This window comes from Staurois parvus, unplaced genomic scaffold (assembly GCF_062004578.1).
Source record: "Staurois parvus isolate SC_StPar_1 unplaced genomic scaffold, SC_StPar_1.0 ptg000244l, whole genome shotgun sequence".
In the NCBI taxonomy this organism is placed as follows: Eukaryota; Metazoa; Chordata; class Amphibia; order Anura; family Ranidae; genus Staurois; species Staurois parvus.
In genome coordinates, this window is record NW_028318040.1 from 2,718,605 (window position 1) to 2,732,500 (window position 13,896).

Sequence of the window (13,896 nt, forward strand, 5' to 3'; positions counted from 1 at the left end):
CAGACCAAAAAGAACACAAAGGCTCGTCACACTTTCGCCAAACAAAAAAAAAATCTTAATTCGTCCCAAGACTTTTGGGCAAATATTCTGTGGACTGTTGAGACAAAAAAGTAACTTTTTGAAAGATATGGGTCCCATTACATCTGGCAAAAAACCAAACACAGCATTTCATAAAAAGAACATCATACCAACAGGTAAGCATGGTGGTGGCAGTGTGATGGTCTGAAGCCGCTTTGCGGCTTCAGAACCTGGATGACTTCCCATAATGGATTAAACCATAAACTCTGCGCTCTACCAGAAAATCCTAAAAAGAGAATGTCTGGCCATCAATCCGTGACAAGCTCAAGCACACTTGGCTTATGCAGCAAGACAATCATCCGAAACACATCAGCAAGTCCATCTCTGAATGGCTAAAAAAAAAAAAGTTTTGGAGTGGCCTAGTCAAAGTCCAGACTTAAATCTGATTGAGATGCTGTGGCGTGACCTTCCTTAAACAGTCTGTTCATGCTCAAAAACCCTCCAGTGTGGCGGCATTAAAACAATTCTGCAAATAAGATTGCAACAGAATTCCTCCACAGCGATGTGAAAGACTCATGGTCAGGTGTCAAACGATTGCAGGGTGGCACAACCAGCTATAAGGTTTAGAGGGCAAGGCAGGTTTGGTCAGCTTTTTCTCTTAATAAATAAAATATTTAAAAACTGTATTTTGTATTTACTCAGGCTTTGTGTAATATCAAAATCTGTTTGATGGTCTGAATCATTTAAGTGTGACAAATATGCAAAAAATAAAAAATCATGAAGGGGTAAATACTTCTTCACAGCACTGTATGTATGCATCTATGTATGTATGTATGTATGTATGTATGTATGTATGTATCTCACACACACACTGCTCAAAAAAATTAAAGGAACACTGTTTAATCAAAGTATAGCATCAAGTCAATTAAACTCCTGGGATATTGATCTGGTCAGTTAAGTAGCAGAGAGGGTTGTTAATCAGTTTCAGCTGCTTTGGCGTTCATGAAATTAATAGGTGCACTAGGTGGGCAACGATTAGATGACCCCCGAAACAGGAATGGTTTTACAGGTGGAGGCCACTGACTTTTTTCCATACTCACCTTTTCTGACTGCTTTTCACTAGTGGTGCATTTGGCTAGGGTCAGTGCTACTACTGATTGCATCAGAGGCGATACCTGGACCCTACAGGAGTTGCACAGGCAGTCCAACTCCTCCAGGATGGCACATCAATACGTGCCATTGCCAGAAGATTTGCTGTGTCTCCCAGCACAAAGTCTCAAGAGCACGAAGGAGATTACAGGAGACAGGCAGTTACTCTAGGAGAGCTGGACAGGGCTTTTACCCATCAGCAGGACCAGTATCTGCACCTTTGTGCAATGAGGAACAGGACGAGCACTGCCAGAGCCCTACAAAATTACCTCCAGCAGGCCACTGGTGTGAATGTCTCTGACTAAACAATCAGAAACAGACTTCATGAGGGTGGCCTGAGGGCCCAACATCCTCTAGTGGGGCCTGTGCTCACTGCCCGGCATCATATAGCTTGATTGGCATTTGCCATTGAACACTAGAATTGGCAGGTCTGCCACTGGCACCCTGTGCTTTACAGATGAGAGTAGGTTCACCCTGAGCACATGTGACAGGCGTGAAAGCATCTGGAGAAGCTATGGAGAATGTTATGCTGCCTGTAAAATCGTTCAGCATGACCGTTTTTGTGATGGGTCAGTGATGGTCTGGGGAGGCATATCCATGGAGAGAGACGCACAGACCTCTACAGGCTAGACAATGGCACCCTGACTGCCAATGAAATCCTTGGACCCATTGTCAGACCCAATACTGGTGCAGTGGGTCCTGAGTTTCTCCTGGCGCATGACAATGCCCGGCCTCATGTGGTGAGAGTAGGCAGGCAGTTCCTGGAGGATGAAGAAATTGATACCAGTGAATGGTCCCCATGCTCACCTAAACTAAATCCAATGGAACACCTCTGAGGTGCAACCTGGCATCGTCAGATGGACTGAAACATGATATCCCAGACTGTCCAGGAGCTCAGTGATGCCCTTGGTCCAGGTCTGCAAAGAAATACCCCAGGACACCATCTGTCATCTCATTAGGAGCATGCCCCAACATTGTCAGGCATGCATACAAGCACGTGGGGGCCATACAAACTACGCAGTACCATTTTGAGTTGCTGCAATGAAATTTCAGCACAATGAACTAGCCTGCTGCATCATTTTTTCACTTTGATTTTCATGATATCTTTGAATTCAGTCCTCTGTAGGTTGGGAATTTTCATTTCCATCAAATGATGGGGCATCCTTACATTCCTAACACATTACACAGTCCATTTCAGTATAGATATCCAGCATGATATTTTTCCCCATTGAGATCTGATGTGTTTTCAAAGTGTTCCTTTAATTTTTTTTTTTTGGAGCAGTGTAGATACACATATATATGTACTTTGGGTTTTGGAGTCTTGATTTGAGAGGATATTGCTGCAGCCAGTGTAGCAGACTGGGGATTTGAAATCTCCACTCTTCTTTCTGCAGGGCTTCCAGGACAAAATCAGAACAATGCTTTGTGGGGAAGCTGACCAATCAGAATCACTCTCATCCACCCTGTAAGCCCCACAGAAATAAGCAGAAGAGTGTGGTTTTTAAATCCTTGGACTGCTACACCTGCTGTGTGCACACTGACAGCTTACCACCCATGGAGGTAAGTACAATGGGGACTGTGTGCGTGGTAAATGTATAGGGTGTTAGTTCATCATTTTATTTTTTTTCTGAAAGGGTGAACAAACCCTTTAAGCAGGCACTACAGGGTAGCTGTTTTGCCTTAGCTGTACCTAAGGCCAACTTTTTCTTTTGCAGTAGAAAAGGGTTAGAATCTCTGTCCAATTTTTATTGCTGTCTGTGTCCCATGATAGAGAAATTCAACTTGTCTATCTTCAAGACTATTGTTGCTGGGGGGTAAAAATGAGTGAAAAGTGAAATTTTTGCATTGTCACTGCATCAGCAATAGAGGGAAAATCTTCACAGAGAGCAAATGTCTAAGAGAGGATTTCCTTAAAACTGGGTAGACAGTTTTTTTCCCATTCAACCAGATCTACACAAGCAAGGTTAAAGCAGGAATCCCCCCGCAGGGACACTCATAGAAAGACTCCTCCGCTGTCTCTATACACTAATCAGTGCAGCAGCCGATTGGGGCTGTAAGCTGTTAAACAAGAATTGTCAGCAGGACAGAAGCTGATCCAATGGTCAGCTTCTGTTGAATTGGCAGGGCTACACAGTTAAGATCAATACCCATGGCACTTTTAAAGTGGTAGTAAACTCTTGCAAAAATGTAAAAAAAAACAAAAAAAAAAAACACACACCTTCTTCCTGCAAATTAAGGGCATACTAGCACATTATTAATAACTTGCCTCAAAATGAAGCCCTCCAGTGGTGAGATGTCACCACTAAAAGGTCTTCCATCTTCACCGGGTCTTCCTTTCGGGTTCATGGGCTCTGGCTGTTTGGTCGAGCTGCGAAGACTTTACTCCCGTGCATGCACACAGGGGTCATAGCTACGGCACAGAGCAGTGTTCACTACCACTTTAAAAAGGTACATAACCATTCGTATGACAACCATGTTTGCTTAAAATTTGTTACCTTTTAGTACAAAAAAGACTCGTTAAAATTGCATTATTGGGGATACAAATTGGAGAAAAGTCACCAATGGGGCACAGGCAGCAAATCCAAATTTGCCAGATTTAACTATTGTCTATTTAAAGAAATACTTTAGATAAACCTAAATGTTGCCATGTTATAAAATTGCTTCTAAGGAATTTTTCACTTTACTGAATGTTCCATGTGAAATAAAATGTACATAGACATCAATATGTACTGTATGTATTGTAAGTTAACATAGAAATAACACAGCAAATATAATGTTTAAAACTGATCACAAAGCAACTTACTCCTCATTGAGAGCACAGCGTCGGTTTGTTAAGGTTCCATATCTTCTTAGTGTTTCTGTTAGTTCGGAGTACAGCTTGTCAGCTAAAGTTAGAGAAATGCCTTCCCATACCAGAATTAGAATCACAATAACAGCCGTTTCACAGGAGTGGCCTGCTCGTTCTCTCACCAAGCACAGCATCTTTTCCTCCACTCCACTCCGCCGAATTACCTGTTAATATACCAGTATGTACTTATGTGAACTCCAGAATTCAAAATAAGCAATTCTATAAAAAGCACATATGCAAAAGCTGCCAGTCACATTTTGATCCACTACTTTATAAATATTGTGCTTTGCATTCCCACAGCCTGCCCTCTCATCTGTGTTATGGAGATATACAGTAGCAGCTTGAAGAATCTTCAGAATCTGACATTTCTAAGTGTCAGATTCCTGGTCCACTCTGCATTCTGTAGTTCTTTCCACTAGATCCTAAGTCACAACAGACACAGTAGTGACGTGAGTGGCTGGTGGATCGAAGCACTAGATGTAGCAGGGGGACCAGATCTTCAGTACAGAACAGTGGCATTAGAAATGTACTGTAGGTATGAATGCTCTTTGCAGGGGACACTTTGTTTTTCCTTTTTATTCTATTGACACAGTTGCTCTATTATACAGTCAGGTCCATAAATATTGGGATATCAACACAATTCTAACATTTTTGGCTCTATACACCACCACAATAGATTTGAAATGAAACGAACAAGATGTGCTTTAACTGCAGACTGTCAGCTTTAATTTGAGGGTATTTACATCCAAATCAGGTGAATGGTGTAGGAATTACAACAGTTTGCATATGTGCCTCCCACTTGTTAAGGGACCAAAAGTAATGGGACAATTGGCTTCTCACCTGTTCCATGGCCAGGTGTGTGTTATTCCCTCATTATCCCAATTACAATGAGCAGATAAAAGGTCCAGAGTTTATTTCAAGTGTGCTCTTTGCATTTGGAATCTGTTGCTGTCAACTCTCAAGATGAGATCCAAAGAGCTGTCACTATCAGTAAAGCAAGCCATCGTTAGGCTGAAAAAACAAAACACACCCATCAGAGAGATAGCAAAAACATTAGGCGTAGCCAAAACAACTGTTTGGAACATTCTTAAAAAGAAGGAACGCACCGGTGAGCTCAGCAACACCAAAAGACCCGGAAGACCACGGAAAATAACTGTGGTGGATGACCGAAGAATTCTTTCCCTGGTGAAGAAAACACCCTTCACAACAGTTGGCCAGATCAAGAACACTCTCCAGGAGGTAGGTGTATGTGTGCCAAAGTCAACAATCAAGAGAAGACTTCACCAGAGTGAATACAGAGGGTTCACCACAAGATGTAAACCATTGGTGAGCCCCAAAAACAGGAAGGCCAGATTAGAGTTTGCCAAACGACATCTAAAAAAGCCTTCACAGTTCTGGAACAACATCCTATGGACAGATGAAACCAAGATCAACTTGTACCAGAGTGATGGGAAGAGAAGAGTATGGAGAAGGAAAGGAACTGCTCATGATCCTAAGCACACCACCTCATCAGTGAAGCATGGTGGTGGTAGTGTCATGGTGTGAGCATGTATGGCTGCCAATGGAACTGGTCCTCTTGTATTTATTGATGATGTGACTGCTGACAAAAGCAGCAGGATGAATTCTGAAGTGTTTTGGGCAATATTATCTGCTCATATTCAGCCAAATGCTTCAGAACTCTTTGGACGCCGCTTCACAGTGCAGATGGACAATGACCCAAAGCATACTGCAAAAGCAACCAAAGAGTTTAAGGGAAAGAAGTGGAATGTTATGCAATGGCCAAGTCAATCACCTGACCTGAATCTGATTGAGCATGCATTTCACTTGCTGAAGACAAAACTGAAGGGAAAATGCCCCAAGAACAAGCAGGAACTGAAGACATTTGCAGTAGAGGCCTGGCAGAGCATCACCAGGGATGAAACCCAGCGTCTGGTGATGTCTATGCGTTCCAGACTTCAGGTTGTAATTGACTGCAAAGGATTTGCAACCAAGTATTAAAAAGTGAAAGTTTGATTTATGATTATTATTCTGTCCCATTACTTTTGGTCCCTTAACAAGTGGGAGGCACATATGTAAACTGTTGTAATTCCTACACCGTTCACCTTATTTGGATGTAAATACCCTCAAATTAAAGCTGACAGTCTGCAGTTAAAGCACATCTTGTTCGTTTCATTTCAAATCCATTGTGGTGGTGTATAGAGCCAAAAATGTTAGAATTGTGTCGATGTCCCAATATTTATGGACCTGACTGTATATAGTTTAATTTCCATCTTTAGAAATAACCACATTATGAACAATATTTAAAATGTTACTAAACCCACTACAGTAAAATCAGTCTGTATATGCAGTAAAGCATGCTTGTTATTACTCCGTGTGGAGCCTAAGGGGTTAATCCTCTGTATTGTGTAAAAAGGCTGTTTGATCCTTTCTTCTCTGACCCTCCTCTTGTTGAAATGTCCACCTGATAGACTGAATCCATAGTCACATGCTCAGTTTAGTGTGTATTGCTAGAGGGTTTTGTTTTCCTTGGAAGAGTGCATGTGACCAGCAAAGGGCCAATCAGCACCGTCCAGACAGAGGGTCAGGGGTTTCACATCCTCCTAGAGCAGAAAGAAAACTCCTCCTACAAGCTTTAACCAGTGCTCTGCTGAAATCACAAGACTGCTGTAAATGCTGATTAGAAAAAAGGTATTTAGCAGTTTAGATTTACTAAAATAATTGCATTTATATGTTGTGTGTACTGTGGGAGACCAGATGGAGTGAATGCAGGGTCCTGGGTTTAGTAACCCTTTAATCTATTTCTAGACCCCACATATGTAAAGTTGTGCTCAAAAGTTTGCATACCTTTGCAGATTTGGCAATATACAGTACCATTTTTAAAGAAAACACGAGTGAGCAGATAAAACATATTTCTTTTATTTCTTCATATGGGATTCATAGTCAGCTGTAGGCCATAACAGAATGGCACATTCATAAAACAAAATATGACAAGTAAATAAATGAAATGACCCCTGTTCAAAAGTCTGCATGCCCTTAGCTCTTAATATTGTATATTGCCCCCTTTAGCATCAATAACAGCATGCAGTCTTTTGTAGTAGTCTATGAGGCCCCAAACTTTTGCAGGTTGTATAGCTGCCCATTAGTCTTGGCAAAATGCCTCCAGGTCATGCAAAGTCTTTGGTTATTTTCCATGAACCGCACATTTGAGATCTCTCCAAAGTGGCTCGATGATATTCAGGTCAAGAGACTGAAGGTCACTGCAGAACATTCACCTTTTTCTGCTGTAATTGGTGGATCAACTTGGCCTTGTGCTTAGGATCATTGTTGTGCTGAAAAGTCCAAGAGCATTCCATACACAGCTTTCATGCAGAAGAATGCAAATTGTCTGCCAGTATTTTCTGATCACATGTTGCATTCATCCTGCCATCAATTTTCACAAGATTCCCAGTGCCTTTAGAGCTCACCCCCCCAAAACATCAGTGAGCCACTACCATGCTTCACACTGGTGATGGTATTCTTATCACTATAGACCTTGTTGACCCCTCTCCAAAGTACTTATGGTTGCAATCATAAAGCTCTATTTTGGTCTTGTGACTCCAGATTACAGTGTGCCAGAAGCTGTGAGGGGTGTCAAGGTGTTGGACATATTGTAACCAAGATTTTTCATGGCATTGGCACAGTAAAAGCTTCTTTCTGACAACTCGACCATGCAGCTCATTTTTTTTCCAAGTATTGTGCTCCTTGCAACAACCACTCTTTTTCCAGAGCAGCCTCTATTTTTCTTGAGGCTACCTGTGGGTTTTTCTTTGTTTCCTGAACACTTCTTCTGGCAGTTGTGGCTACAATCTTGGTCTACCTGACCTTGGCTTGGCATCAAGAGATCCCTGAAATGTCTACCTCTTAATAAGTGATTGAACAATACTGACTTGCATATATTCAAGGCTTTGGATATCTTTTTATATCGTTTTCCATCTTTATAAAGTTCTATTAGCTTGTTACACGGGTCTTTTGACAGTTCTTTACAGATACACAGAACGCTGTACACAGAAAACACAGAACTCTGGGCTATGATTGGCCACAGCTGATCAGCAGGTTTCAGCCAAAATCATTGGCTGAAACCTGCTGACAACCTCGTGCTGTGTTTAATCATAGCACAGGTCATTGGGGTGAAATGCGTCCTGCTTGGAAACAAGTGGTGACATACAGGTACGTCACCTAGTCTGTAGCTGCTGCCTGCCCACAGTAGATGGACTGTAAGCAGGCAGCAAGTGGTTAATAACAGATTTTAGGAATGATCAGTCATATTTTCAATATCAATGCCAAAAGTGCTTACATTTTTTTTTCCTGGGTGTGCAATTTTTTTAGCACAACTGTATATGAATCCCTCAAAACAGTGTCACAGTAATGATATGTGCCAATTATTAGTGTAGTTCACAGTTTAGTTATTTTCACATCAGTCATGTGGAGTGTAAATTTACAATGTCATTTTAATTATCACATATATTGTCACTCCTTTAAATGCCTTATTAAGGTCTCTATTAGGAAAGAGGAGGCATTTGAAATGGTGCTAAAATATTTATTATTGGGATAACACAATGATAAGTAAATCCTGACATAATAATTGTCCACAGTGTGTAAAAAAACAACATTTTCATACCTAAGTAATATTTATATTTGTGAAAGTAACAGTTTTAAAAGAAAAATTTCAGAAGATAATACAACAATCAGATTTCACATTTGTATTTTCATACATATTACTAGGGATACCCAAGATCCCATGCAAAATGTTTTCATACAGTGATAACCCGTGCATAAAAACAGGCTAAATACAAATCCCATCAGGTCAGTCTACATGTTTTTTTGCATTAAAACTTTAAAATTTGGAAATGAACTCAGTTAAAAAAAAAGGTACACCAGAAACTGATTCATAGTACACATAGCATTCTCCATTATTTTAGGCAACAACACAAAATCATATAAATGCCAACCATATCTACTTCAAAATGCAGGATTTTAAGATCTCAATAGAAGAGTGTACAGAACATACAAACTGACAAGCAAAAATCATGTGCAGTTCCCGGAACAAGAGTAATTAAGTTGTAAGACAATACAGAATTCAAATGGTCACAGCAAACACCGACTTGATGTCCGCTCCCATTGCTTGTTTATGTGCAACTAAGGCCAGCCAAACATGGATCGAAATTCATCCGTTTGTGCAAAGGAGCAGATGAATTTTTTTTTTTTTTAATTTATAAATATTTATTATGTTTCAATCAGTTATAATTAACAAACGTTTCTTCATAAAATAATCATTATATTCCTCATGATTTATTTAATTCCCACAACCCGAATCCCCCCCAAAGCCCCTCCCCGCCCACGCCTATCCCAGTATCCCCCCTCCCCCCTCCATCCCGCTCTGCCGTTTCTTTTCAAATCCAAAAGAGAGAGAAAGAATAGATAAACATATAGCACTATCCCTTTTTTTTTTTTTTTCCCTAAAACTCATTTCTAAAAATCATTGTTCATCAAGAGTTCTTGTCTAAATACTTCCCATTTTCGACACTTTTTATGATATATCTCCATCCCCTCTATGTGTGTATAATAAAGTCTTTCCATCTCACATAACTGATTCGTTCTGATCAACCAATCTTCTTCCGTCGGGACCTCCCTTTTTTTCCAGAACTTAGGAATCAAGCTTTTAGCTGCACTCAGAAAGTGCCAAATCCCTGAGTCCTTATATGATCTTACTGTGAGCTCAGATATATGAAGGAGACATAACTCTGGGTCCAATCCAACATCAATCTTAGTAATTTTCCTCATTAAATGGACAATTTTCCCCCAAAACACCTGTATCTTTGAACATTCCCACCAAATGTGAAATAGTGTACCTACTTCACCACAACCTCTCCAACATAGTGGAGAGTTCTCCCTACTCATCTTGTGCTCCACACTCGGTGCAATGTGCCATCTAACTAAACACTTATAATTTAATTCCACTTCTCTCATACTAATATTTTCGTGAATTAATCTAAGCATTTTCCTCTGTTGCTCCTCACTGATCTCCCTCCCCATATCTTTTCCCCATTTCTCTATATAAATTAATTTTGTGTCAGTGTCTAGTGCCGTTAAGATTCTATATATTTTAGCAACCCCATGTCTCCCATCTCCCCGTGTGTCTAATAGATTTTCAAATAGATTCCAATCCTTTTTTGTTCTCACCGGTTTTGGGAGACTCTCAAAAAAGTGTTTTAATTGATGGTATCGAACCTCGTCCATTCTACTAAAAACCTCTCCCTTTAATTTCACCATCTCTCTATAAGATCCTAATTCCTCGCCCACCATTATATCTCTCAGTTGCGCATCCTGTTTAATAATCCAATTCCCCGTGATATCTTCCTTCCCCGGTGCAAAGTAATCTGTATTTTTAAGTGCCATTAACTGTGAATTAAAAACCCAGCCCCTTTGTCTGTGTAACATCTGCCAAACTTTTAAAACAATAGAAGTGTATGTACTTGTGTTAACATCTAGTCCACGGTGAGGTGTAGGTAACCATATAATTCTGTTCAGATTGGACCCGCTCAGTATATTTTCAATTTTGACCCAACTTTTCCCCGGGTTATGAGTCCAGTCAAAGATTCTCACGATCAAGGTCGCATTATAATATAATATCTCTTAAAATCTGGGAGCCCTAAGCCTCCTCTCTCTTTAATTCTAGTCAGCGTTTCATAGCATATCCTCGGTTTTTTTTTTCTCCATATATATCCCAAGAGCATTTTCCTTAGTGTCCTAAAAAAAACCTCTGGAAGTTTAATTGGGATCATTTGAAACTTGTATAGGACTTTGGGCAAAATTATCATTTTTATCAGATTTATACGGCCCATCCAAGACGGATTTCCAGTTCCCAACATCTTCAATTCCTCTTTTATCTCATTTAAAAGTGAAATGTAATTAATCTTATACATATTATTAGTTGAGGCAGACAATTTTACCCCTAGATACTTTAGTTCTTTCTCTCTCCACACAAAGGGGAATTCTTCTTGTATTTTTTCTTTTTCACTATTTTTAAGATTTATATTTAAAATTTCTGATTTTGTTGGATTAATTTTTAAGTTTGATATTTCCCCATACTCTTTCAGTGTTTTCATTAAGTTTGGTAGAGAAACACGAGGGTTTCCAACGAAGAACAATAAGTCGTCCGCATAGGCCGCTACCTTATGTTCTCTATCTCCTATCTTTATTCCTTTTATATTGATGTTCTTTCTTATCATTGACAACAATGGCTCCAGGGACAAAACAAACAATAGTGGGGATAGGGGGCATCCCTGTCTAGTTCCATTTGACATCCTAAAGAGCTCCGATCTTCCTCCATTTACCAAGACAGTGGCTGTGGGGCCTTTATATAGATTACCAATCCACTTCCTAATTCTATCCCCCAACCCCAACTCCACCAAGGTGTCCATCATAAAATTCCAATTCACTCTATCAAATGCTTTCTCTGCATCAATTGACAATAATATTACTGGGGTCTTCTCTTTTTTCCCCTCTTGTATAAGCAATAATGATCTTAATCCGTTGTCTCTACCCTCCCTTCCCGGGACAAATCCCACCTGATCCCCATGTATCCATTCTGGCAACAAGACCTTAAGCCTGTTTGCCAGAACTTTCGCAAACAGTTTTGTGTCTACATTCAGCAGCGCAATGGGTCTATAGCTTGCACACTGAGAAGGGTCTTTATCTTCCTTGTGAATTAAAACTATGTTGGCCTGTAAGGACTCTCCCCTAATTTCCAACTTATCTCCAAGGGCGTTCATATATGTCTTCAATCTAGGTATTAATAACGCTTTATATTTTTTATAATATTTTACAGTAAACCCGTCTGGGCCCGGACTTTTCTCCACCACTGTATCCTTCAATGCTATTTCTATTTCTTCTGACGTGATTTCTGAATCCAAAGAATTCAGTTGAATTTTACTTAATTTCGATAAACCTGCATTTTTTAGAAATATACTTATATTTCTAAAAAAGTATAGTATATACTATACTAGAGCAGATGAATTTTAATCTGTGCGCGGCCCTCCCTGTTTGAAAGAAGTTGCTCTAACGACTGACTTCTGTCAAACAGACAAGCAGTAAAACTTCTGTTGATCAGCAGTTGCAGCTAGGCTGACTACTAATGCTCACAATATTTCCCCTTAAAGACTACCATAGCATTATTTTTGTCACTGACCAACACTGATCATTTTTTTCCCCCACTGACCACCTACATTTTTTTTTTTTTACACTTTTTCCCATGTGTAGAAAAACTAGTTTATTTTTTTAAATGATTCTTTGTCTTTATATTGATGTATGTGAGGTTCTCACCAGTGAAGCAGTAATTGTGGATTTAAGGAACTGCAGTTTTTGTATATAGTGAAAACAATGAGTAGGCTCAGGCTCTATTTAAAGTGGTATTAAAAAGGTATTCTATGCATTAAGGTAAAAAAAAAACCTTCTACAAGCTGCCCCAGCCTCCCCTTATAGTTACTTGAGCCTGATCTCGATCAAGTGCTGTACAAGAGAACAGTTGCTCTCCTGGCTTCCTCTCTCCTCATTGGACAGAGAGATAGTAGTGGGAGCCATTGGCTTTTGCTATTGTCAATCACAGCCAGTAAAGAGGGTGCGGAGGCGGAGCAGAGCCATACTTTGTCAGTGGACATGCAAAGCAAGCTCAGGACCTAGCAGGCAAGAGTGCACTCATAAGAAGCAGCATGCTGTGGGGGCACTCGGCAGGGGGGACGAACCAGGAGTGCCACTGGGGGACCCGAGAAGTGCAAAACCATTGCAGAGAGCAGGTACGTATAACATGTTTGTTACTTAAAAAAAATATATATTTAGAATCACTTTAATTATTGCCTATGAAGCTAGGCTCACCATTCCATTTAATATGACAACGCTATGTGAGCACCACACTTTACTCTTGACTTAAATGTGCCCCAGGTCTATCTCTTTGCATGGTCCTCTTGCATAGCTGGCCTTAAAAGGAGAAGTAAACCCAACAACAAAAATTTTATATATTATGTTGTTTTTGTAAATGTTCTGGTTTGTTCTCCCTCCCCCTTTTTTTGTGGGTTTTGTTCCCCTTGTGGGCCAGCTGTGTAGCATTCATGACTTGTATCCATGTATGTAAATTGTTCTTATATGTATATTTTCTAGCCATAGGAGATATTTGACACATTTGGGCGTAAAGGTCTAAAAAAAGCGGCTGTTACTGCAAAACATGTAACTTTTTGCCCTCAACAAGTGTAAATCAGTACGATTTCTGTAACAATCTGTTTTTATACTTTGAATAAAAATTGTGATGTATTTTATATATATCCGTTTTTAATTTTGATTTCATTTGCCTATATATACACACACCCACACCCCGACAGGTCACCCTAGATGTCCCTGCTTTCTTCTTTCGATTTTGTATAATATTTTAGGATGGTGGCCTCCTGGTGTGTGTATGTATATACACACACACTATAATTTATTTATTTATTTTTTTACCTCACTTCTGCAGATGCCACCTCACCACAAATTATATATATATATATATATATATATATATATTCTGAAAAAAATGTATTGCAGGTTACAGCCCTTAGATGTTACATTAGAGATTTATATTTATATATATATATATATATATATATATATATATATATATATATATATATATATATATATATATATATATATATACACACACACACACATACATACATATATATACATACATATATATACACACACACACACACACACACACACACACACACATATATACATACATATATACAGTGAAAGAAATAAGTATTTGATCCCCTGCTGATTTTGAATGTTTGCCCACTCACAATACA

General features: G+C 39.5%; 1 protein-coding gene across 1 annotated transcript in view; it reads right to left on the reverse strand.

The window, feature by feature from the left end:
• Positions 1-13,896, reverse strand: part of TET2 (tet methylcytosine dioxygenase 2) — a 131,812-nt gene that overhangs the window by 14,014 nt on the left and 103,902 nt on the right. Inside the window, exon 5 of the mRNA XM_089680517.1 lies at positions 3,971-4,179. Within this exon, the coding sequence (XP_089536643.1) occupies positions 3,971-4,179 (209 nt within the window). The remainder of the gene's footprint in view (positions 1-3,970; positions 4,180-13,896) is intronic.